This window comes from Manis javanica, chromosome 1, assembly GCF_040802235.1.
Source record: "Manis javanica isolate MJ-LG chromosome 1, MJ_LKY, whole genome shotgun sequence".
NCBI lineage: Eukaryota > Metazoa > Chordata > Mammalia > Pholidota > Manidae > Manis > Manis javanica.
In genome coordinates, this window is record NC_133156.1 from 105,601,431 (window position 1) to 105,628,460 (window position 27,030).

Genomic DNA, 27,030 nt, shown 5'->3' on the forward strand with positions numbered 1-27,030 from the left:
TAGAGGCTTATCTATTTTGTTTATTTTCTCAAAGAACCAGCTCTTGGTTTCGTTGATTTTTGCTATTGTTTTATTCTTCTCAATTTTGTTTATTTCTTCTCTGATCTTTATTATGTCCCTCCTTCTGCTGACTTTAGGCCTCATTTGTTCTTCTTTTTCCAGTTTTAATAATTGTGATGTTAGACTATTCATTTGGGATTGTTCTTCCTTCTTCAAGTGTGCCTGGATTGCTATATACTTTCCTCTTAAGACTGCTTTCGCTGCATCCCACAGAAGTTGGGGCTTAGTGTTGTTGTTGTCATTTGTTTCTATATATTCCTTGATCTCTATTTTGATTTGTTCATTGATCCATTGATTATTTAGTAGCATGTTGTTAAGCCTCCATGTGTTTGTGAGCCTTTTTGTTTTCTTTGTAGAATTTATTTCTACTTTCATACCTTTGTGGTCTGAAAAATTGGTTGGTAGAATTTCAATATTGTGGAATTTACTGAGGCTCTTTTTGTGAGCTAGTATGTGGTCTATTCTGGAGAATGTTCCATGTGCACTTGAGAAGAATGTATATCCTGTTGCTTTTGGATGTAAAGTTCTATAGATGTCTATTAGGTCCATCTGTTCTAGTGTGTTGTTCAGTGCCTGTGTGTCTTTACTTATTTTCTGCCCGGTGGATCTATCCTTTGGGGTGAGTGGTGTGTTGAAGTCTCCTACAATGAATGCATTGCAGTCTATTTCCCTCTTTAGTTCTGTTAGTATTTGCTTCACATATGCTGGTGCTCCTGTATTGGGTGCATATATATTTAGAATGGTTATATCCTCTTGTTGGACTAAGCCCTTTATCATTATGTAGTGGCCTTCTTTATCTCTTGTTACTTTCTTTGTTTTGAAGTCTATTTTGTCTGATATTAGTACTGCAACCCCTGCTTTCTTCTCACTGTTGTTTGCCTGAAATATGTTTTTCCATCCCTTGACTTTTAGTCTATGCTTATCTTTGGGTTTAAGGTGAGTTTCTTGTAAGCAGCATATAGATGGGTCTTGCTTTTTTATCCATTCTATTACTCTATGTCTTTTGATTGGTGCATTAAGTCCATTTACATTTAGGGTGACTATTGAAAGATATGTACTTATTGCCATTGCAGGCTTTAGATTCGTGGTTACCAAAGGTTCAAGGTTAGCTTCTTTAGTATCTTACTGCCTAACTTAGCTCGCTTATTGAGCTGTTATATACACTGTCTGGAGAGTCTTTTCTTCTCTCCCTTCTTATTCCTCCTCCTCCCTTCTTCATATGTTGTGTGTTTTGTTCTGTGCTCTTTTTAGGGGTGCTCCCATCTAGAGCAGTCCCTGTAGGATGCCCTGTAGAGGTGGTTTGTGGGAAGCAAATTCCCTCAGCTTTTGCTTGTCTGGGAATTGTTTGATCCCACCATCATATTTAAATGATAGTCGTGCTGGATACAGTATCCTTGGTTCAAGGCCCTTCTGTTTCATTGCATTAAGTATATCATGCCATTCTCTTCTGGCCTGTAGGGTTTCTGTTGAGAAGTCTGATGTTAGCCTGATTGGTTTTCCTTTATAGGTGACCTTTTTCTCTCTAGCTGCCTTTAAAACTCTTTCCTTGTCCTTGATCCTTGCCATTTTAATTATTATGTGTCTTGGTGTTGTCCTCCTTGGATCCTTTCTGTTGGGGGTTCTGTATAATTCCATGGTCTGTTCGATTATTTCCTCCCCCAGTTTGGGGAAGTTTTCAGCAATTATTTCTTCAAAGACACTTTCTATCCCTTTTCCTCTTTCTTCCTCTTCTGGTATCCCTATAATACGAATGTTTTTCCTTTTGTATTGGTCACATATTTCTCTTAGTGTTGTTTCATTCCTGGAGATCCTTTTATCTCTCTCTATGTCAGCTTCTATACGTTCCTGTTCTCTGGCTTCTATTCCTTCAATGGCCTCTTGCATCTTATCCATTCTGCTTATAAATCCTTCCAGGGATTGTTTCACTTCTGTGATCTCTTTCCTGACATCTGTGATCTCCTTCCGGACTTCATCCCACTGCTCTTGCATTTTTCTCTGCATCTCATCCCACTGCTCTTGCATTTTTCTCTGCATCTCATCCCATTGCTCTTGCATTTTTTTCTGCATCTCTGTCAGCATGTTCATGATTTTTATTTTGAATTCTTTTTCAGGAGGACTAGTTAGGTCTGTCTCCTTCTCAGGTGTTGTCTCTGTGATCTTTGTCTGCCTGTAGTTTTGCCTTTTCATGGTGATAGAGATAGTCTGCAGAGCTGGTACAAGTGACCGCTGGAAGAGCTTCCCTTCTTGTTGGTTTGTAGCCTTTTCCTGGGAGAATAGCGACCTCTAGTGGCTTGTGCTGGGCAGCTGTGCGCAGACAGGGCTTCTGCTTCCTGCCCAGTTGCTTTGGGGTTTATCTCCACTGTTGCTGTGGGCTTGGCCTGGCTGGGGCTGTTCCTCCAAAATGGTGGAGCCCCGTTGGAGGGGGAGCAGCCGGGAGACTATTTATCTCCGTAAGGGGCCTCTGTGCTCCCTGCTGCCCAGGGGGTTAGAGTGCCCAGAGATCCCCAGATTCCCTGCTTCTGGTCTAAGTGACCTGTCCTGCCCCTTTAAGATTTCCAAAAAGCACTCTCCAAACCAAAACAACAACAGCAACAATGAGAGAGGGAACAAAAAGGAAAAAAAAAAGAAAAAACACGCGATTTTTTTTTTTTTTTCCTCAGGTGCCGGTCCCAGGCACCCGCGCACTGGTCCTGCTGCCCTGTCTCCCTAGCACCAGGGTCCCTGTCCTTTCAAGGCTTCCAAAAAGCACCCACCCACCGGTCCCGCAGGGAAGGAACGCTCAATATTCTTGGTCCTCAGGCACTGGTCCCACGCACCCGCTCACCAGTCCCGCCGCCCTGCCTCCCTAGCACCGGGGTCCCTGTCCCTTCAAGGCTTCCAAAAAGCACTTGGCAAAAAGAGAGAAAAAAAAGGGGAAAAACGCGCGATTTCTTCCGTCCTCAGGTGCTGGTCTCAGGCACCCACCCACCGGTCCCACAGGGAAAAATGCGGGATATTCTTTGTCCTCAGGTGCCGGTCCCAGGCACCCGCTCACCAGTCCCGCCGCCCTGCCTCCCTAGCACCGGGGTCCCTGTCCCTTTTAGGCTTCCAAAAAGCACTCGCAGAAAAGAAAAAAAAAAAAGGGGAAAAACGCGCGATTTCCTCTGTCCTCAAGTGCCGGTCTCAGGCACCCGCCCACCGGTCCCGCAGGGAAAAACGGGGGATATTCTTTGTCCTCAGGCGCCGGTCCCAGCCACCCGCTCACCAGTCCCGCCACCGTGCCTCCCTAGCACTGGGGTCCCCGTCCCTTCAAGGCTTCCAAAAAGCGCTTGCCAAAAAGAGAAAAAAAAAAAAAGGGGAAAAACGCGCGACCTCCTCCGTCCTCAGGCACCGGTCTCAGGCACCCGCCCCCAGGTCTCGCAGGGAGAAACGCGGGATATTCTTTGTCCTCCGGCGCCGTTCCCAGGCACCTCCTCACCGGTCCCGCCACCCCGCCTCCCCAGCAACGGGGGCCCGTCCCTCTAAGGCTTCCAAAAAGCGCTCGCCAAAAAAAAAACTGCTCCGGTTTCTCTCCACCCGCCGGGAGCCGGGGGGAGGGGCGCTCGGGTCCCGCCGGGCTGGGGCTTGTATCTTACCCCCTTCACAAGGCGCTGGGTTCTTGCAGGTGTGGATGTGGTCTGGATGTTGTCCTGTGTCCTGTGGTCTCTATTTTAGGAAGATTTTTCTTTGTTATATTTTCATAGCTCTATGTGTTTTTGGGAGGAGATTTCCACTGCTCTACTCACGCCGCCATCTTGGCTCCCTCCTCCAGAGTTTTTAAAATTAAAAACAACCATCTTTACAGAGTATTTTAAAGAGAGATGATGAATTCTAATTATATATGTGTTTATTAGGTGCACATGATGCCAGGTTTATTGGTGTCCCTATTACTTTTTAACTAATAAGGGATATGCAAACAACAAATATAAAAACTATGTAAGTGGAATAGTCAAAAATTGAGCAGTTAAGATATAATTAGATTATAATGGTGATTTTGTGGAGGGCTTTGAAACAGCTGAACAATGGGACTGACAACATATATGTATAATTGATGCTTTTTGATTCTTTCTCAATAAAATGTGCATCAGAATAAGTCCACTGGTTTTGTGGTTAACCAGAACCTCAGAATTTCTTGCAGAGATGTTTACTTTTCTTTCTTTGTGGGATCCTACAAACTGGAAGTTGGCTGCTAGAATGTAGGAAAAACAGCTGTGATGTAGCAGGAGGCTGCCAGCCCCCAACACAGCTGGCTGCAAAGATAATTGTGAAGAGTGAAGAAGTAATCCACATAATTGTGTAAATGTTAAGTAATTTACATAATTGGATATATATATAAATTAATTTTTCCCTGTTATCCTTTTAATATAGAAAAATATAATCATTCAATAGAGAACCTGGTTTGTTAACATAACAAAAATTATATATTATAATGTGTATTGGTCTTCAAAATAATGTTCTTCTGTGACTATATCCTTCATCCTTTATTATAGTTGCTATGTGTGTGTGTGTACAACATATAAATGCATGTGTGTGTGTGTATGTGTATAATGTCTTTCTGTGACACTATGCACATATACTTAATCTGCTACAATTGCTTTAAGACCAATCCATGAACACAAAAAATCTCTCTAGATACTCTTGATATTAGGGTGACAGATATGTGTCAAATATGTATGACTCTACTACTCCCACATTTATAAATTCATTTATTCCAGTATTTTTTTGCCTCTAATCTGAGACTTAGCAATCTTTCCCAAAGACAGCCATGACAAATTAATCAGAGCTGGCACTTGAAATGAAGCCTATTTGCCAACACTTTTACAGATATGAAAGTGCTTTTTACCCCACATGTGATATTCAGTACTATATCGACATGCATGGGTTGCAGCCTTCATATAGTCCTGTTCCTTGGGGTCCCTATTAGTGTTATATGTTCGGATATAGGATGGGATAAAGCCAGCATTAATTGACTCTTAAAAAGTCTTGTGCTAAGGTTTGCCAGTACCTACCAATCTGTAGCAACTCTGGCTTGATGGCCAGCGGACGAAGTTTGCCTCAAATGAAAGAAGCAAGCATATAAAAATAACACATAACTGACTCTGAAGACAGATCTTAAAGGGGACCCCCAAACTCTTCTGAGGCATGAATACACCACCATTTAAAAAAGATTCTACCTTCTCTAGGTCATTGAAACACATAAAAAGCATTACCAAAAATCTCTTTTAAATCTGTGATTCCTTGTAGTTATCTTTAGAGTCTGATTATTCCTTAAATCCTTATTAGCTCTTTATGAAAATTTGAAGCATGAAATATTTTCTATAACATGTATCTAGAAGTTTTAATTTTAAATTTATAGTTACACATTTTCTTGCCAGTATTTTTTGCATTCCATTTTACTCTGTTTCTAGATTCTTCCTTTTGTTCCCTTGTCTCTTTTCTTTTAGAGTTTGAAATTGTTTTAGATTTTTAAAAAGTCATTCACCAGATTTCCTTTTATTTTTTTTGGCCTCATACTATTTTTGTAAAGTGTTTTCTTTGTTCCTTTTTTTTAAAAAAAACCCTTTCTGGTTTTTTTTGTTTTTGTTTTTGTTTTTTTTACTTTCCTTCCTCTAACCCTCTACTATCAAGTAAGCATTTATATTTTCCACAAGTAATAGTTCCCCCTAATCTCTGTAAACATTATGTGAAACTTATAAGTTAACAGATACATTAAGACCTCAATTAACTGTCCTAATACAAGTGGAAATGGCAGAGGTAATTCTAAGAACCTTCTTTCATTTTAATGTGATTTTCATATGTACATTTTAATGCGAGCTTTTATGGTATTATTTTTCAGCCACATGATTTTAAACAAAACAATAGAGGCACTTTGTGAAGATCAAATTCACATGGAGTTATTTGGACATCTACTGGCTGCCCCAGACTTTTTGTAATGCCCCTTCAGGAGTACTCAAAATCACCTCTTAGAATGAGACCAAGCCCTGACTCATCTGTCCTTCTGCCCCTGGTCTCCTCTTTCTAAATCGTCTTTCCTGATGAGTATTTTCTGTTTCTAAATTAGCATCCTCCTGCTGGGCAGTGAAATTGAGTGAGGGTCAGGCAAAATTGTGAAATGTGTAAACAATATTGACTAGCATAATTAATCAACAGTATTCCTGTGTAGCTGAACTTGAAAGTAAAATTTATGAAGATGGAAGATTAATTTTAGTTTTAGATGATCAGATGAAGGTGTGTTTTTAATGCTGCTTCCATGTTTAGCACTTTCAGGATGCTGCAGTGGAATACTTCTTCAGGGATCCTGAAATCATTCTGCTGAAACCAATTTTACCAAAAACTGAGTAGGTGAATGCATGAGGAAAATCTGGCTCATAAGTAACCAGTATTTGGTGACTCATACCTTGTCCTGTTTACAGGATAGATGTCTAGGTTTAAGTCAGATAGATGTGCAACCAGTGGATACTATAGCTTACCTGACCTTTATTTTTACATAGTGTGCTTGGGCCTATCTTGGCAGAAATTGACCCTTTTTAAAAAAAAGTCCAACCACAGAGGCTGTCAAAACCTTTAATCTGAGCATAAGTTCAAATCTCAAATCAGGCAATTTAACCCTGAAAGGGGAATTAGCCATATCCCAAAAAGTTTGGATTAAATTACAACTCTAGATGTTTTTGGCTGTTTCTTTAGGATCATCTCCACTAATCTTTCCCTTGCTGGCTGTGATATTCCTGTAAATGATTCTAAATGGTAGTTGTTCCAAGTGTCATGTCAGGGAAGACGCTGAGATGTCTTGTGGGTGAGATTATTCAAGTGCTTTTTCCATTGTCTATTCCTGTTTGGCACTAATTTGACAGTAGCTTTTCCCTTTCCTGGGTATTTTTCCTTTTCAGTTAAAAAAAAAGTCTGTTTCATCCATTTTCCATTTCCCCAGATTCTACTCCCTTGCTTAGAATTGACTTCTGTGTTAAGTGCTTTTAAGAAACTGGTCTTTATGATTCCCACAACATTTGGCTTTTGTGTGAAATGACAAGAATTGAAATAGCCTCCTTGGTACTTGTTACATTCTCAAAATGTTCTCAATTTCCCAGTAATGGCTGTATTTCTGACTTCAGAGATCAGTAAGACTAGGAATGAGTTTAATTCAGCGTGAATGTCTCTCGTGTATACGGCTTGGAGGTGCTCGGAGGAAGGAAGCAATGTGAATCTCACGTGCATATTGTGGTGTGAGTTCCCACTGTGAACTTCAGGGAACTCTGAAACATTCTTGGAAGATTTGTGTAGTATAATAATGGAAGGTTGAGGATTGATTAGTCACTCGTTTTTAATTCATGAATTTATTGAAATTATTATTCCTTGCTTGATGTGTTGGCAGTTGCCAATAGCTCTGGACACATAGGTAAGCAAAGACCTAGACTTAAGGAGTGAATGTCTACTGGAGGGACACAAGCTGACAGAGTGTTAGTAGGCTCATGTTCTTTATTCCCCATCCTTTAAATTGCTATCAGAGAAACACAGATTTGCACCCCTAAATCACTCCTATCAATGGGGAAAAGACGGACTTACTAAATTGGTGAGGTGGCAAGAATTTGATCTTCATTGGTGCAAGCCTTCCAGTTGGGTAATGTTGCATGTTAGAGCCATGGGCACATGTTATCTTGTTTTCTTTGTTCTTATTTCTCTGTCAATACCACTCCTCCCAGTGGACGAGGCCACTTGTTGTCTTTGTTCCCACTCTCCTGGCTCTCAGGTAAGTGAGAAGGAAGTTTCAATTTATTGTACAGCATTGCAGCTGCTGTGTCTCAGGACTAAGACTTGAGAGGGTATATCTGGAAGTCTGATTCTGGCTGCAGGTTTCTGTCCTGGTGCAGTGGTTGTTACTATTGTTGCACTCAGAAGACGCAGCAGGCTTTCACCTGATTCTGTGTTTGCTGAGCTCCACAGGAAGATACAGGGTAAGAGATCAGGTGAAGCATCATCATGCCATCAGGTGGCTCACCACCCACCCAAGTACCCCCTCTTCTTTTAGATACCTCATGGAGTATACACAGCTGCCATGGACAAGAGCTAGGTGCATGGGGGTCACCTTTACCCAGGAAGCTGTGAACTTTCTTCCATCTGACCTTGCAGAACTATTCTAGTTTCAGAAACCCATAGCTCCTCTGCCCGGGTACTGTGCAATCAGCAGACAAGGAGGAGAAGGCCCCCCACATTTATCTTCATTCTGTTGTTTCATTCATACTGCAAAGAGCAGTATGAGAAGGCAAACTCTGAGCTGATTCTCTCAGACAGGCCCTAGGTCAGCCCAAACCTGATCTTAACCATTTTACTCCCAATGTCCACTCCAGATTTAGCAAGAACAAAGATAATATTTTGATCCTTATCTGATTCTTTGATCTATTTATTATTTTCTGACTAATGCATCACTTGTGGAGGTTTCTGGAGAGCCAGTCACATCCTTTCTCCCTCTACATTCAAGACAGTTGAGACACATGGACCAGTGCGTGCTAGACTTCTTGCCATCTCATCAATCAAGTAGATTCATCACCTTCCCAGGGAGAAGTCTGAAGTGTTACTATTACCAACCCAGATGTGGGACCAGAAGCCTCCTCAGAAATGGGGGCAAAGAAGTAAGACACTTCTATTTTAAAAGTAGGTTTCATGCTCTATCTATAAGACCATCCAAACTGTAGTGGAATCCCACACGAAGTACCAAGGATACCTGAAAGAGAACTACTTACTATAGTGAGAATTTGAGCTGAGATGTGAAATATGAGTAGAGAGACGGCATTACATCTAAGGGTTTCATAGGTGCCAGCGGGAAGCTGAGTAATATAATGGAGATTATAGAGATTATACACATACACACAAAAAAACTGGGGACCCGTTCCCCAAATCCGTACTTAAATTACTGAAGTGTTTTTCCTCACTCAAGGTAACTAATTGATTTACTCAGATCATTTCAAGCCCTTGAAAATTGTACATAATGATAGGTGTTCAATCTTTATTGAATTCCACTGAGATCTCAAAATTCTTTGAACTATCCTGTGTCACTTATGTAATATTTGAATGCCTACTATGTGTCAGCCACTGTTTTTCCTAGAAATACAAGAAATGCAGCAGGGAACAAGACAGGCCATGTCCCTACTCACATGGAGCTTACATTCTAGAGCTACTTTGTCCAAACAGTCACCATCAGCCACACGTGGCTGTCAAGCACTTGAAATATGGCTGGTCCTAATGGAGATGCACAAGAAGAGTAATCTTCACACTGGGTTTCAGACTGTATGAAAGAAAAGACTGTAAAATATCTTATTAATTATTTTCATCATGGAGTACATGATGAAATGATACTATTTTGCTTTGGTTTAAATAAAATATACCATTAAATGAATTTTATTTCTTTTGCTTTTAGATTGTGACTACTAAACATTTTGCAGTCACATAGGTGGCTCAAATTCTTATTGGCCAGAGAAAAGACAGTAATAAAGTAGTTCTCAAGTAAATGGACAAGATGATTTCTCATAGTGGTAATTACTCTAAAGAAAATAAAATTGGATGATACAGTGGAGAGTGACAAGGACTACATTTTATCAGTTAGCTCAGGAAGGCTTTTCTGAACAGAAATTTTTGCTGACATATGAATGGTATATGGAGCTGACATTTGTAGCCAGCCAGGTGAATTTCTGTGGGAAGAGCAGCATTCTAGGTGGAGAAATAGCAAAGGTCCCAAGGAGTAGCTTGTCATCTGCAAAAACTAAAGTCCAGTAGGGTTAAATAGTGATGAGCCAGAGGGAGGGTAGTGTGAGATGAGGTCAGAAAGGCAGGCAGAGGCCAGTTTCTCAAGGAGCTTGCAGACCTGGAAATGAGATGGGTTTATCCGAAGTGCAGTGGGAAACTTCAGAAGGGTTGCTAGCAGAATGACATGAACAAATTTACATATTTAGAAAGATCCCTTCATCTGCTTTAAGGAGAGTCAAATGCAAATGGCAAGAAAAGAAGTAGGGAGACTAGAGGCCATTTCAGTAGGGCTGACAAAGATATTAGTGGCTTGGTCTAGGAGTAGCAATGGTGATATTAAAAAGTAGATAGGTATACAAAGTGCATTTTCTTGCTGATGGTTTGGATAAGTGGGGGGAAGTATGGCTGGAGGTGGATGAGGGGTTAGTCCTGAACTTTTGACTTGATGTATAGGTGATAGCACCATCTGCCAAGAGAGGGAATTCAGAGAACTAATTGGGGAAGGGTATATTGTTTTGCCCATTTTGAGACCAAGATTTCTATTAGAAAGTTAAATTAGGAGTTGTCTACCTAAGTTTGGAGTTTGGTAGAAAAATCAGAGAAGTGCTATTAATTTGAGAGGCAGTTTATGCTAAATTTCTGTTAGCATATTGTAACTAAAAACCTAGATACTTGATATTTTTCTGTATGAGCAGCTTCTTATTGAAACATCCTTTCATCCAAGTCCAGTTGGATTCCATAAATATTACCCAAAAATGCTAATGTTAATCTTTCCTGGAGTGAAAATAAGTAACACAGTCATAACATGGGGTCAGAAAAATGTATGTTAAAGTTCTAGTGTTGAATGGTGGACAGGAGCTCAAGAGGCTGTTTAAGGCTTTTAAAATGGGCCTCTGGGGAAAATGAGGAGCCACAAGCTGGGCAACTGCTTTCTGGGCTAAAGCTTTGTGGACAAGCTTGTCCTTCCCTCCATGCTTGCTTTTTGCAGGCAGTTGGAAATCAACTAAAAGCATCATTGTTAATGTTGTTTTTCACAGAACGGGAAAAAAAGGAAGCATTATAAGCAGGAAATCATAAAAAGTGGGGAAATTGCTCTATCAACCCTTGGCTGGAGTCTACAAATTAGGGAATTATACAGGAAGGCATTAAACAGGGGCGCGAGAGACTTGGGTTTGATTCTTTTAGTATTAGCTGAGAGATGAAGCTCTTTTTGAAAGCTCAGAGAACCTCTGATGTATGAGTTCAAAGTGATTGCAGCACAGAGCAGTACAACTCTGATGAAGCTTCAGCTGGTCTTGGAAAGAGTGCAGACCCAGCATCTCTACAGCTAAAGAAAGTCAAGCATGCTTTGTTAAAACACTGATTTGTAAGGATGGTTACCCATTCTGTAAACCCAAGGTACAAAGCTTTCAAGTGAAAAGGCTATTAGGAAAAATGATAATTAGATGAATCAGGATCTAGCATTCAGTCTCCAGCTGAGATAAGCATTTTCCATCTCTACTGCTGAACAGCCACTTTGGGCTATGATGATGTAATGTGGAGTATAGTCTGAGACAGTTGCTATTCCTTGCTATTGATTTACAGTGCCAGTCAATTGGCAAACATTCATTGAGTATCTGTGTAATCTCAGAACCTGTAGTAGAAATCAAATAGCACATGTATGCACAGGTTGGACTCAACTCACAGCCAGACAGCTTTAGTTTTAATAGTCTTGTAAAATACCTTTATTTGGGGGAAGAATCTTTGAGTTGGGGTAACAGTAAATCAATTTAACTGCAACACTTTCAACATCACACTAGCTCAGTTATTTACTATGCTAAAGCTCAGCATTTTATTCACAGTCTACTCTCTACTCTTTTTTTTTGTTATCATTAATCTACAATTACATGAAGAACATTATGTTTACTAGGCTCTCCCCTTCACCAAGTCCCCCCGACAAACCCCATTACAGTCACTGTCCATCAGCATAGTAAGATGTTGTAGAATCACTACTTGTCTTCTCTGTGTTGCACAGCCCTTTCCCCCACCCCCCACATTACATATGCTAATCATAATACCCCCTTTCTTCTTCCCCACCCTTATCCCTCCCTACCCTCCCATTCTCCCCAGTCCCATTCTCTTTGGTAATTGTTAGTCCATTTTGGGTTCTGTGATTCTGCTGCTGTTTTGTTCCTTCAGTTTTTCTTTGTTCTTATACTCCACAGATGAGTGAAATCATTTGGTATTTGTCTTTCTCCGCTTGGCTTATTTCACTGAGCATAATACCCTCTAGCTCCATTCATGTTGTTGCAAATGGTAGGATTTGTTTTCTTCTTATGGCTGAATAATATTCCATTGTGTGTATGTACCACATCTTCTTTATCCATTCATCTACTGATGGACACTTAGGTTGCTCCATTTCTTGGCTATTGTAAATAGTGCTGCAATAAACATAGGGGTGCATCTGTCTTTTTCAAACTGGGCTGCTGCATTCTTAGGGTAAATTCCTAGAAGTGGAATTCCTGGGTCATATGGTATGTCTATTTTGAGCTTTTTGAGGAACCTCCATACTGCTTTCCACAATGGTTGAACTAATTTACATTCCCACCAGCAGTGTAGGAGGGTTCCCCTTTCTCCATAACCTCACCAACATTTGTTGTTGTTTGTCTTTTGGATGGTAGCCATCCTTACTGGTGTGAGGTGATATCTCATTGTGGTTTTAATTTACATTTCTCTGATAACTAGCAATGTGGAGCATCTTTTCATGTGTCTGTTGGCCATCTGAATTTCTTCTTTGGAGAACTGTCTGTTCAGCTCCTCTGCCCATTTTTTAATTGGATTATTTGCTTTTTGTTTGTTGTACTCTCTACTCTTTTTAACACGTAAGATATCACTTTAGTCTTTTAAAGAAGGGGGAGGTAATATAAAGTGCAAATGAAATGAAATCTAATGAATTTTAATATAAAAATTTGAATGCAAAATCAGTGCCTTCATTACAACATTAGGTGTGTTTATCCATCTATCATCTATGTGAGTGCGTAATGAATGTACAAATCAAAATTAGAAAATATAATGCAGTAGTTCTATTCATCAAGAACATAGAAATATGTTTGTTTCAAAAGAAGAAATTGCATTTATTTGGATGTTCATAATAGTGTGTTTTCCTATGTCTAATTCTTTGAGTATAACATTTAGCAATATACACCCTGTCCAGTAACATGTAACAGAACTAAAGTAAGATAATTTGTTGTATATGTATGTACCAATTTCTGCCATTCAGCATCAGATTGGATTAAAAGGCAGACAAGCAAGCACACAGACGTGTCAGTACAAAACACATTCACACACAAATCACTGCACATTGATGGGAAACATACTTAACACTTAGTATGTAGATTGGAACTAAAGAAATAGGCAAAGACATATAAAGTACATGTGAACCAAAAAAATGCAGAAGTAACAATATTAATATTAAAAAAGGTGGAATGTGAAGTTGAAACACAAGCAAGCTAAAGGAAGAACTTACATAATGAAAAAAGATACAATTCTTGGTGTTTAGGAGTTGGCTGGTACTGGATTGTGAGAGTCTTGTTAGTATTTATTGCCAGCTCTGTGTTCTGTAATGTCACATTAACATTGGCTATGGTGTGATTATTTTACACTATAGAAATTCACAAAGGATACAAATCAGGTCTCCACCCTCCTAGGCACAGCCTTTAAACATTTTCCAACATATCCCTGGTTACAATCAATGAAGCTGAAATTATACCAAAATGTATGTGTGCTAAACAATATAGAAATTAAAACTATAAAACAAAACTCATTAGAAATGTAAGGAAACTTTATTTTAAAAATATCATATGGTATAATTTAGTTTACTTTTTCAAAACTGAAATACAAAACAAGTAGTAAATACAAATGATTTTAATGATATAATCTATAAATTTGATAAATATATCAACCATATAGAAGTGTATAAGTAGATGTGTTTAAAAGTGAGAAATTTTTGATATATAAGTTAGCAAATCATGATGGCTTCAAAATGGAATTATTATCCATTTAAGCATTACTGACTTAATATGAGAGTTAATGATGTCATTTTCCTCTTACGTTTTGTGTGTTAGCCAAACACTAATTTTCATTTACTTCCTTTGCTAAAAATTGGATTCAATACTAGAGAATGGAAGCTTAGATGGCCTTGGCATATTTTATAAATTACAATAAGCTCTAACCAAATTATAAGAGTAGCTGTCTCTCACTGAGATATTAAACAGAAATTTAAACAATGTTTCAATGCTAATATAATACCTTAGATAATATATAGATACATTTTGGGATGTGACTAATGCTGGGCCAGTAGAAAGAAACCCATAAGGATGATTTTTCTTTCTTTTTTTTTTAACAAAAAACTACAGTGTCCCCTTAATACTTTTTCTGCATGTTCCTGTCAGAGGAAGGAAAGCATTTTCTAAAGACACCCTTGATTGCTAGCTGAAGAAATGATTACTCTTTAGGAAACACAAGAGATGCATCCGAAGATGAGGTAAGAGAATTTCACATAACTACCTACTTGGAAACCAAGATTGCCTGTAACAAGCGCCATCTGATTCCTTCAAACATTTAGCATCCAGGCAGTTTCTTTTCTCTAAAAGTCAAGAATCGGACAGAAGTGAAAGGAAAGCATTAGAAGAGGGATATGAAGTTCAGAAAGTGTTTCTATCATCTGAGTTGACTTGTCATCATGTGGGGATACTATGTGGAGAGTATGCATGAGCTGTCTTTAGTAATAACTGAATAAATGAACAAAGGGTCAAAGACATGCATGCTAAGAAATAATAACATTGTATTGGTGACTAGAAAATGGGAAAAGGTGAGAACTGGAAACATAGATAAAAACACTGGAAAAGATCATTAAGTATTGGTTGATTGTTAACAAAGCACCTGTCTGTAGCATCCTTATTATCTCTTGTGGGATACAGATACACTTACTTACAGATAAAAAAAGATCATTTTATCTACAAGGCCATTGCCAATCTGATAGGCCAAGGGACTGTTCAAGGTCAAATGACTATCGAAGGTAAAACTACTAGTATGTGGCCATAGCAGAAAATGGACACAAAGCTTCTGATTATAAATCTAAAGGTTGTTTCAAACACCACTATTGCCTTTAGGGAACTTGCCTCAAACAAAAATCAACACATTCCACTGCAGTTCTACTTTGCATGCATTTGCCTTAAAACTTTGTAGTTTCTGGCTCTTTCTACCACCTCCACTTCCACCCTAGTTTCATAGCTGTTGAGGGGGATGCTTGCTACTGTCCAGGTATTCTTGCTAAAGGACCTCACTTAAAAAAAAAGTCATTTTTCCCCTCACACTTTCATTTGGCTCACTGTAATCATATTAGGGAGAAAAATTTTGTTTTTATACCTTGTGCTTAACATCAAATTTCCCCAAAAACTGCAAAATAAAGTGATGTGTGAATCATCTGGTTTCCACAGAGTAATATAAAATTTAAAGAGAACAACTCTGATAATGTGAGAAGAAAGTCCATATCTATAAGTAATAAGCCTGCTTGACAGGCAAGTGTTGCAATGTATGAAATCCTAATGACAACATTACTAAAAGTGAAATCATTTTCTAGAAGAATGGACGGGGAAAAATCATAGACGTCAGTGGATACTAGTGGATTTGGAGTCCTTTGGAAGAAAGCATGGAAAGAGCTGCCAGAGAACTTCCAGAAAGCCACCAGTTGACCACACTTGCACCCAATTTTACAGGCCTTAAGGAGAAAATGCTCTAAAGGAAACCACATGCATAAATCTACCCTTTGGAAGTTTAGAGTCTGGCAGGTTCAAAACAATTTCATTTCACTTAATGTAATTGTAAAAATGCCTCCATAAAAGCAAAGTCGAGATGAAAACATTTGTCAATATTTACTCATTTTTTAATGCACTCAAATTTTGTAAAAAGTAATTTTTTAAAATGCCTACTAGTCTGAGATAATTATGGATCCAAGTAAATAATGGCTGTCCACTAACCCATTTCTCCAGTCCCATTCTGAGTATTTGCATCAACAACTGAGCCAACAGTCAATTCCTAATGGCCTTTTCAGGCTCCCCAAGTTCCCAAGTTCACCTCTTTCTTTTCAGTTCTTCTCCTTGACTCCTGCTTCTTGTTTTTGTTTCTTTTTTTTTTTAATTTTTCTCCATCATCTTCATATTGCTAATGTTTTGGTTCTAGAAAGGTTGTTTTTGCCCTCACTAGATCAGGTTCCCAGGAGTGTTCTGTTAACAGTGAGAGAAAGAATTTGTTCCATCAGCCAAAAGCCTTTGTCACTGATGGCTTTGAAATCATGCAGATAACTTCCCAGTTCACAGCACATAGTGCTTAATTGTTCGGTTTGCTCCTCTGCTGGAGCTAGGGGAAACAGACAAGCAAGATTAATTTCCCAGAGATGGTCAGAGCCAGGATGCTCAGAGAAGATATAATTGAAAGGCACTTGTCTGAAATTTCTAATATTCTGTCTATGGCTCTCCAGTAACCACAATCATAGCAGCCATTGTTACACTTGCAGCAACAGCAGTATTAGTATTAAAAATAATAGCTAGTGTTTATGGGGCACTGACTATGTGTCAGGCATTGGTCTGTGTTCTTTACAACAACCCATTGAGGTAAAAATGATTATTCACAGCTCAGGGATCTGGAGCGTGTGGTGAAAGGACTTGCCCAGGCTCACACAGGCATTTTTCAGTTACACATATCCTCTCTGCAGAATAGTATATTTGCAAAAAATGGTCTGATGGGGCAGCTCATTTGTTTCCAAAGGTGACCCCTATCATATCTTGATTGTTACCATCCTTAAACCTGAGGTGAGGTTATGCCTTTAAATAATAAATCTGAGCTTCAGTCAGCTCTCTGCTCAGTGTCTCCTCACGGCCCCTCCTTGATCACTTCTTCATTGTCATTCCCTGTCCTTTTACTCTGCTTGGTTTTAATACTGAGTACTTGTTACTACTGTACCATCTCAGTCTATTCAGGTTGCCATAACAAAATGCCATAGATGGGGAGCTCAAACTACAGACATATATTTCCCCACAGTTGGGGAGGCTGGAAGCCCCAGGTTAGAGTGCAGCATGGCCAGGCTGTGGCAAGAGCTCATCCTGGCTGCCTTCTCATTCTGTGCTCTTGTGGCCCTTTCTCTGCAGGCACCAGGGAAGGAGAGTGTGCACACTCTCAGATTACCTCCCATTTAGGACTCTACCTTATAACCTCATTTGACTTTTTAATTTACCTAAAGGCCCCATCTCCAAATACAGTCACGTTGGGAGTTGGGACTTGAACATACGACTTTGGTGGGGGAGGCTGGGGGCACAAGTCGATAGCACTGGCCCGTCTGTATTTAATACACATCAGTGCACTTGTTTTGTATCTTCCCAGCCCTCCACCCACTGCTATCAGTAGAGACTTGAGTTTTCTTTGTTGTGTTGCGAATGCCTAGGACACTGCCCCACTCATAGTAGGTTCTCAGTAAATATTTATTGGTTGAGCGAAGAATGAAAAGAGCCCTCTTCCCCCCTAAATACTGGAAGATATGTGTGGCCTAAATGAGGGAGATGAGAACACATCTCATGTAATCTTCCAGGCTATGGAGCCACTTTTAACTTCTGAGTATGTTCATGCCTCCACAGCCGACTGTCTAGGCACCTTGCTTGTCCCCTTCCAGCCCCTCCTGGGAGGGAGCAGACGCAGCTGGAGTTGCACACTGGGTTGAAACCCAGGAGTACACCCGAGGAATGAGGGCTTGGCTTCTGTTACCAGAGGGGGGAATGGGGGAGTAGTTGGAGAGAACAGGTTCACAGTTGAGGAATTATTCATCCTCTGATCATTTACCACACCCCAGAAAATTGCCTCTGCCAATTACCACTGGCTCCACCTCCAGGGTCCAAGCCTCAGTGTGCTTCTTGCCTACCGTGTTGTGGGTCTAGGGATGTCCATTTGGAAATTCACTTCAAAATGTGCATGCTCAGGTTCTGGTGACATGGTGGGTAACTTCTCCCACCCACAGGACCTCTTGACTCAGGCCTCTATGTAGGAGAAGGAGTGTTTGGCAGTAAAACTGGATATTTCCTAGGAAGGAAATACATCTAGGTTTTATGGAAATCCTAGGGTTTTCCTCCTACCTCTCTGAGGATGGAGAGCAGACAGCATCTGTACACATTCCAACAGTAGAGCTGGCTATGCCCTTTGCGTGTACTTTAGGTAACAGCCAAAAGCTGCACTGAATGTCCACAAGAAGCCTGCCAAGGACTCACGAGCTGTGTTTATATCACTGGGTGTACTAGTCACAACTCACATTTATATCTAAATATTACTGTTAACTACCTGATTTTATCTTCCTGATAATAAATGATAGAAGTCCCATGAGGGCAGGGACCTTATCTTGAACATGTTCTTGGGCCTAGCACAAAATGATACATGCTTGTTGATTGAATTCGTGGTCCTTAGTTGAGCTATGAAATAATGGTATTTTATCACCATTTTACAGGTGAGAAAAAATTGATGAGTTTATCAAACTTATGCATTGTTACTGGCAAATCTTTTTTTTGTTATCATTAATCTACAAGTACATGAGCAACATTATGTTTACTAGACTCCCCCCATCATCAAGTCCCCACCACATACCCCATTACAGTCACTGTCTGTCAGTGTAGTAAGATGCTGTAGAGTCACTACTTGTCTTCTCTGTGTTGTACAGCCCTCCCCCATGGCCCCCACCTACAGTATGTGTGCTAATCATAATGCCCCTTTTTCTCCCTGATCCCTTCCTTCCCACCCATCCTCCCCAGTCCCTTTCCTTTTGGTAACTGTTAGTCCATTCTTGGATTCTATGATTCTGCTGCTGTTTTGTTCCTTCAGTTTTTGCTTTGTTCTTATACTGCACAGATGAGTGAAATCATTTGATACTTGTCTTTCTCTGCCTGGCTTATTTCACTGAGCATAATACCCTTTAGCTCCATCCATGTTGTTGCAAATGGTAGGATTTGTTTTCTTTTTATGGCTGAATAATATTCCATTGTGTATATGTACCACATCTTCTTTATCCATTCATCTACTGAAGGACACTTAGGTTGCTTTCATTTCTTGGCTATTGTAAATAGTGCTGCGATAAACATAGGGGTACATATGTCTTTTTTCAAACTGGCTACTGCATTACTGACAAATCTTAAAATGAAACCACGATAATTGATAGAACCTTCTGGTTAGCAAGAATCCCACCTGAATGTAAGTTCCATAAAGACAGATTTTTAAAAATAAATTCCAAGTACCTAAGATAGTGCCTGACATATATTAAATACTTAATAAACATTTGAATGAATTAGAAGAGTGAAAAAAATATTGGAAGTTTATTTCAACATGGGCCTCCTATGACCTGTAATCCTTCACTAAGATCGCTCACTCTTTCTTTGAACATGTTTAGTAAGAGAAAAATCACTAGTGTTCAGGTATGACATTTACATATTTCTAAAAGTTGAAAGTTATCTTTGTATATTTCACAATATTTTATAATATTTCACAATATTCTATACTTTTCACAACATTCTATACTTTTCTGGTCATATTAAAAAGTGTTGAGAGATTCAGGCAGAGGACAATCAATCACAAGACTTGAAATTAGAGTGATTTCATCAAGCTTAAGTAAAACTGTGGTTATGCAGCCTGATATGCATCTGTTTCATTGTGCTGTCATTCAGACCACCTTTTCAGTGGTCCTCAGTTATATGAGAAGTTGTAAAATTCCTTGTTGAAATTTGGTTCCACCCCCATCTGTAGCATTCTGCTGGCTCCTGGGCTGAGAGTATCAGTGATAACCATTGATGATTGAGTAAAACCCATCTGAGCCATGCTCTGTTCTAATTCCTTTATAAATCTTAACTCCTTTAAACTTACAGCAACCCAATTCCCAGGGTGCTGCTATTATGCCCACTTGACAATTGAAAAAACTCAGGAAGAGAGAAGTTAAGTCACTTGCCCAGGGTCACTCAGCTGGGAGTTGGTGGAACCGACTCAGATCCCGGCAATATGGTTTCAGAGCACACACTTAACCAATGGGCCTCCCCGTGCTTGGCCGACTCGTGAATGGCCGTGAATCCAGCTGGCTCCCCAGCTCCTCTTCACCCTCTACTGTCCAAAACCATCTGCGGAGTCATCCGTTCTGAAATGTGTCCTAGGAGCAAAACCAAAATCACCTGTGATAGATGGCAGAGGTGGGCCTTTCCCACCCACTGGAAGGCAACGAGTGGTGCCCCTGATTGATGTGCCAGTGGCCCACCTGTCCCCGTAGCCGGAGTCACCGGGACAGCTTCTCTCAGTTCCCTGGAAGGTGACCTGCATCTCTTATTTCTGTTCTTTTCCTTATTCTTCATCCATAAATCTCTCCTCTACCACAGTCCCCCTTCACCTTGAGAATTTCTCCCATGGATGGCTATTTCTTTGGTATATACAGGAAATGGGCTGAAGGCTCTCATTTATGTTATTAACCAGAGTCTTTGCAAAAGTGTGTACTACCTCAGACTATCTGTGTTGTTCTTAGCCACCTTCCCTGACATATGCTAATGCACATCCCTTCAGTGCTTCTGGTTATGGTTATTTCTCCCTCTCTGTCATAAAGCGCTCCATTTTTCCCATTTATCTGAACAGTTCTTCTCTGTACCACGTTTTCAGCTTTGAGCTCTTGTGATCAGATTGGGAATTACATCTCTGAATAAACACAGGCTTTCCAACATTGTAAATGGCATCCTGTTCCACCACAGGGCCCAAAGCACTATGCCTGAAGCCAAACCCCCTTCTATGGTGAGAGATCTGCGTTTTTCTTTCATTGGTATAACTCCCAATTGATAGCAGAGATGAAAATACTTATGTCCCCTGAAGGTTCATGTCAGATACTTTATAGTTCATGGATATGCATCCAAGGTTTCTTTTATTAGTCTCATTTGCCTGCGTGTGACTCACTAGAAAATGGCTGGCAGATGGTGATTTCATCATATTGCAACTATGCGTTTAAAGAAGCCGGCACCCCTCCTGCTGATCAGACACATATCCAAGTTCCTTATATCCACCATTGTCACCCCAGAGGCCTTTGAAAATCACTATAGGCCAAGGGCAGGAGTTGGCAACTTGTTCTGTAAAGGGCCGAGAGTGAATATACTGAGTTTCCTGAGACACACAGTCTCTGTAGCAAACACTCCACTTTGGTGCCAAATGACAGCAGCCTGGATTTGGCCCAGGGGTCCACAATTTGCCCCTCCCTAGTGCCAGGAAGGAGGAAGGGAAAAATAAGGAATAGACCCAGAACAGGAAAAAAGAGTTACCAACCACTTCTTCAAATCTTGCATTTATTTAATTATTTCCTGAGTCAGTAACAAAATGCTAGAAGGTGTGAATCTCTTACATTGATTTGGGCCCGGAATCTCTAGTTTTATGTTATCTTTTATTTTCCATTTTTCTGTTTCAGATTTTTCGAGGTGGTTTTTAAGTACTTCAGCTGTGCCTTAGCTATATTAAGGGACCAGCAGTGCCACCTTGAGGCCAAGATGGTGGTGTCAATCTTACATGGAGTAAATACCTAGTTCCTTTGGATGGAAGAGCAGATGGCCCTGTCCAGACCATGGTGTGCCAAGTGTTAGCAGCCTTGAAAGATCTGCAGCTGATTTTATCAGAGAGTTTATCAGAGTTTCCTCGCACAGGCCTGCGGTTTCTGCACATAGTTTTGTGAGTGCAGCATTCCCCCCGCCCTGCTAGACTCTGAGTCAGATCTGCTTGCTATTGCATGGGAAAAGGAGAGCTGGAAGACTTAAAAGTAATTTCTTGTTGGCTTAGGAATCCCTTTCTTATTTGTCTGTTCATAGCAAAGAAATCTACCTCATTGAGTTATTGTTAAAATGTATTTTCATTCCCTGGGCAAAAAGTAACTAATGTGTGTGTGTGCAGACATGTACATGTGCAAGTTGGACAGCAAAAGGGAATGAGTTGGGAAGGAAAACAAAGTTAATCATGGTGGGTAATAATTATCATGTGTAGTCTATAGACATATGTATGCCTTGACATTCTTATGGGAGAAGCCAGGGTCTCAAAGATGCATAACGAGGCCTGAACCAATGCATAACTGACCTGCAAAGAAATCTTTGTTAGAACTCTCTCTCATGATACTGACTGAGGAAGACACAAATGATAGTTTTCCTTAATAATAAGAGTAATAATTAAGCACCCAAGCAGACAGCCCCTGGGGCCGAAGCCAATGTCCTGAAAATCATCACTTATATGTGGAGATGAAGTGCTTGAAAACAAATCAGATAAAATTTTAGGAAATCTCACAAGTGTAGAGGAGATAAACAGGCCTGTCAGCATCTGAACCTGTGACTATTACTTTGTGTCCCAGTTTAAATGGAGCACAGAAGCCTGGCAGAAAGCTGGGTAATGGTTCTTTACCTCCAGCTAGATTCAGCACTTGCTCTTTGACATCCCTTTTATTGAGTATATTATTGACAGAGAGAGCCACAAGGGGCTGCTAATGAGAAGTCTGCAAAATAGTATCAGCTTGTGCTTCAGGCTGAGGATAACAGATAACATTTCATTGTTGTAGGAATGGCTTTTCATTATAAACTAGATTCTTTAAAAAAAATTATTTGCCTTGTTAAATTTGAGGGTCCCTGAAGTATTGAAATTGAGTCTGTGAATTTATAGACAGGGCTATGACCATACTTAGATGTAGCCTAGTGTCACTCTGAAATGAGAAGAAACATGTTTCAGGGTTGGAGATGTGGACCTCACATTCATGTCCAAGGTCGAAATGATCACAGCGCAGAGGGTCAGCCCAGTATGTGTATGCAGAGGGCCAAGAGAAGGCCCCAAATAGAAGCCTGGAGAAGTTTTGAACTCAGGCTCCAGAGGAGATAGAGGAGCCTTTAGATGAGAAGGAAATGGTACTACTAGAGGAGGTGATGGTGAGTGGGATGCGGGGAAGTGGGAGGGTCAGAGATTTGCAGGGTCTGGACCTGATCACCCTTCACCCTGACCACAACCCTGGTGACTTGAGAAAGTATTGTACTCTCTGGGCTTAAAATTCTTAAATGTTAAAGTCAATAGATAGGGATTTGAGGGAATTTGCGCTAGTACTAAGTAGCATGAAAAGTGCTTTCACAAATAACATGCCAACAATCCCCAGAACATCACGGGGAAGTTGTATTATTGCAGCCATTTTTACAGAAGAGAACATGGACTCTTGGAAAAATCATGTATCTTGCCCAAGGACACATAATCACATAGTGGAAGCATTGAGATTCAAACCCAAACCTTCTGAGTCTAAAGGTCTCAGTATTTGTTCTGTTCTGTTGTCTCTTGCAGCTGGATGAGAGGTTAGCCTGAGATAAGAGGAGAACCATCTTTGGGGCAGGAAGGGCTGCATTGATTGTTCCCTGCACATTTGAGTCCGGCAGAGAGGCTGTAGTCAGGAGAGGGAGTTACAGAATCATCTAATGGCCAGGGTGCAGGTCCAGCTGGGTCAGAGGATTTCAAAGGAGTGGCATGGCTTTGTAATGTCCATTGTGGTAATTTGAGAGAGAATTCTTCTGGGATGATTAAAATTACTACTGAGGGCGCAGCAAAAGTGAGACAGAATGAATCTGTAGTAGGCTTTGGTATTTTGGGGGTCTGAGTCTCCAGCAGAAATCAACTGAACAGAAGTGGGAAAAGTAGGTGGGTTACTAGCCAGAAAATTGGAAAGACAGAGCATAGGGGGCTGTCTGATCAGTTTGAATTCTCCAGGGGGCCTCATGCTTCTTTCTATAGATACAAATAGTCCACATCATATGTTTTGTCCCACTGTACAAAAATTTCAGAACATTCTGGAACAAATGCAGATTTTTCCAGTTTTCAATTCCCTTGGCCTCTGCTCTGTCACTTCCTTCTCTCTTTCTCCTTGTCCCCTACCCCAGCCCTTCAGCTTCACTCTACTTTCTGTAGCCTTTACTTGAACCCATTTGTACCTTCCTCCAAATTCTTGCTGTTCCACTTTCTCATGTCGACTTCTGCCCTATTGTGCACTCAGAAAAGGAGGCCCACACGAACAGTGAGTCCATTTACATTTTGATGTGGATATATTATCTATCTTATAGCATTTGTTCAAGGTCAGTATACATAGACAATCGATCTTGAGTTTTCCACTGTTGCCCAAACCCTGAGGCTATGCAAATGAAAAATACACTGATGTTTTTAAAATGCAAATAACCATTTAAATTCTTGTTTTTTTATTCTTTAAATAAGACAGAAAAGCTGATGGGAATATAGAGGAATGAGAAAAATAACCACAGGGCTGGAGGCTGTGCAGACCAGATGGTCTGAGATGGCAGAGACCCTGTGGCTGGCAGACAGGGAAGGACACACAGATGAGTCATGGTGGAGACCAGGTTGTGGGAGCAAAAACAAGGTCCACACACCTGAAGAACTGAGGCTGTACCACAGCGATGCCCCTAGAGGTTTTCAATCTCTGTTGACCCACCACCTTTCAGTATAAGTTCTGAAGGGTCCCCACCAGTAAGATGGCAAACTTCTGGCTTCTCTTTGGGGTCCTCAGTTCCCGCCGGCGCCACCTGAAGCCCAATCACCTCTCGCCCCCCTCCCAATCCCAGCACCTAGCCAACAGCCACCAGCCCCGTAGAAGTGACACCTCAATCAATTCATGCCCCCTCCTATATAACCCAGCACCTTTCCCTAATAAAGCGGAACTCTCCGGTGAATTGCTGCTATGTGTCGCTCCTTTCCTTTCATTGGTGCCGAAACCCAGGAGACGGGACACCCCAACTGGGCCCCGTCTTCCCCCGACATCAGCAGCAGCTTGCCCTCGTCCTCTTTTTCTGGCGCTGGCTCATCACACTCACCACTCCTCTCTGGCCTTTAGGTAAGTTTTACCCCCGGAGTGAGCCACTCTTCCCCGAGCTATCGCAGTGCCATTGACCGTGATCGTCCGGCAAGGCCCTGACGCTCGGGGATGAGGAGGGAACGCTCCCCGCCTCAGGCCTTCACGGCTGCGGCGGACCCTCAGGCCCCTCCCCAAACAGCCATAAATCCCCGCCTCAAGCCTTTACCTTTACGGCTGCAGCAGACGCTCAGGCCCCTCCTCCGACAGTCAAATGCATTCACCATCCCTTCCATCAGTGCTGAAAGTTTTTAAGCAAAATTTCCCCGGGGTGGGCCACTCTTCCCCGAGCTATCGCAGTGCCATTGACCGTGATCGTCCGGCAAGGCCCTGACGCTCAGGGATGAGGAGGGAACTCTCCCCGCCTCAGGCCTTCACGGCTGCGGCGGACCCTCAGGCCCCTCCCCAAACAGCCATAAATCCCCACCTCAAGCCTTTACCTTTACGGCTGCGGCAACGCTCAGGCCCCTCCTCCGACAGTCATAAATCCCCGCATCAGGCCTTCACGGCTGCGGCTGACTCTCAGGCACCCCCCTCCAACAGCCATAAACGAGGTGACTCCTTTGTAGATGAGAACGCTCCCTTTTCCCCCCCTCCTCCTTCTGTTCCGTCCGCCGAAAACGCCTAGCGCTAGGTACCTTGAGACTCCGGCACTCTGCCTTCTTAGGGAAGTCTGGGTGACGACCCACACTTTCAAAGAAATTCCGACTCATATACGAGTTTCCGCAGACCACCAAGGATCATCGGGGACGCCCTTTGTCTCCTTGTGGTCTGCTTCCAGTCCGAGGATCTCCGTTCGTCTTCCCCTGTTTGTCTCCTTCTCTGTCCTTTAGCCATGGGAGCCTCCTCATCCCTCCCTGAAAGTTCACCTCTTGAATGCCTGCTTAAGCATCTGGCTACCCTCTCCCTGATGCCTGATATAAAACCAAAACTTCTCCGTAAATATTGCTCCCAAGATTGGCCGACATACCCCCTAGACAATAAAAACCAATGGCCTGCAGGGGGAACTCTTGATCCTAACATAACTCGCGATCTTTTTAACTACTGCCAGCGCCTGAAAAAATGGAAGGAGATTCCCTATATCGAAGCTTTCTGCCTCCTCCTCTCCCCGCCCCCTCCCAAGTTCTCCTAGCCTGCAAGCCGCCGCCCCCGCAGAAGCCTCCTGTTCAGTCCCTTCCCTTTCTTCTCCTACAACAGCCCTTCTCCCTTCCTCCCCAACCATCTCCTCCCCCATCTCACCTCCTCCACCTTCATTCCCTGCAGATTAAGCCTGAGCCTTTCAGCCCCCCTTTAACTAGGTCCCAGGGGCCTCCTCCGTCTTTGCCCTCATCACCTGTTTCTCCCCTGTTAGGGGCCGCCTTTGTCTTCTCACATGTTTGTAGAGAGAATGGGAAAGCACCTCCCCCCATGTCTGAACGCAGCATGGGAAAGTACAAGCTAGAGAACAACCGGTGCAGTCCTTAGAAGTTATCTGTCCACAAAAACATATCTTGCCAAGACTCCTCACTCTGAAAATAGGGAGACCTTGAAGATGTGTAGAAACACCGCCCCTGCTTCTAGCTATGCCCTTCCCCCACTTGCCGATGTGGCAGGAATAGAAAACAACGCATTCCATAAGCAATTAACTGGAGCCCTGCTGTAGCTCAGTAGAGCATGGGACTCTTAATTCAGAGTCATGAGTTCAAGCCCAACTAGAGCGGCAGAAGTAAGCAGCTGGGCTGCTAGCTGGCGACATGTGGGTCCGATTCTATCTTTATTTTCTTTGCCCCCCTTCTGCACTTCAGGACCTGCTCGACTAGGCACAGCTAGACCGCATCACTCCCCCACAGACTGAGCCAGAACCCTTCAGTCCCCCTCAGACTCAGTCCTGAGGGCCTCCCAAAATTATCGCCCCCCTCCGGGAGGTAGCAGGATCTGAAGGCAGCGTGCGCGTTCACATCCCTTTCTCCTTAAGAGATTTAGCCCAACTAGAGAAACGCCTAAGTTCCTTTTCCACTGATCCCATGACATACATTAGGGGGTTTCAATACACCCTCCAGTCTTACAGCCTCACATATCATGACATTTTCATGCTCCTGGCCAATACTCTCCTCCCTGAAGAGCGTAGACAAGTTTAGGACTTCGCCCAAATGCAGGCTACTGAAACCCACAGGACTGACCCCACTTATTCCCCTGGCCCCACTACTGTCCCCGAACAAGACCCACATGAAATTATAACACCACCATGAGTCTCCGCTCTCGAGATATTTTTGCCTCCTGCTTAATAG

General features: G+C 41.8%; 2 protein-coding genes across 9 annotated transcripts in view; both read left to right on the forward strand.

The window, feature by feature from the left end:
• LOC140849205 (3',5'-cyclic-AMP phosphodiesterase 4D-like) overlaps positions 1 to 24,544 on the forward strand; it is a 93,635-nt gene extending 69,091 nt beyond the window's left edge. Inside the window, exons 2-3 of one of the 3 annotated variants that reach the window (XR_012130903.1) lie at positions 14,208 to 14,335; positions 21,305 to 24,544. Coding sequence is in view for 1 of the 3 variants with exons in the window: in XM_073236000.1 (XP_073092101.1) it covers positions 14,208 to 14,283 (76 nt within the window). In the remaining 2 variants the exon portion in view is untranslated. Of the gene's footprint in view, positions 1 to 14,207; positions 18,457 to 21,304 lie in introns of those variants that run through there. The other 2 variants (XR_012130908.1, XM_073236000.1) reach the window with 2 other exon arrangements.
• PDE4D (phosphodiesterase 4D) overlaps positions 1 to 27,030 on the forward strand; it is a 1,476,836-nt gene that overhangs the window by 666,537 nt on the left and 783,269 nt on the right. The window lies entirely within an intron of this gene.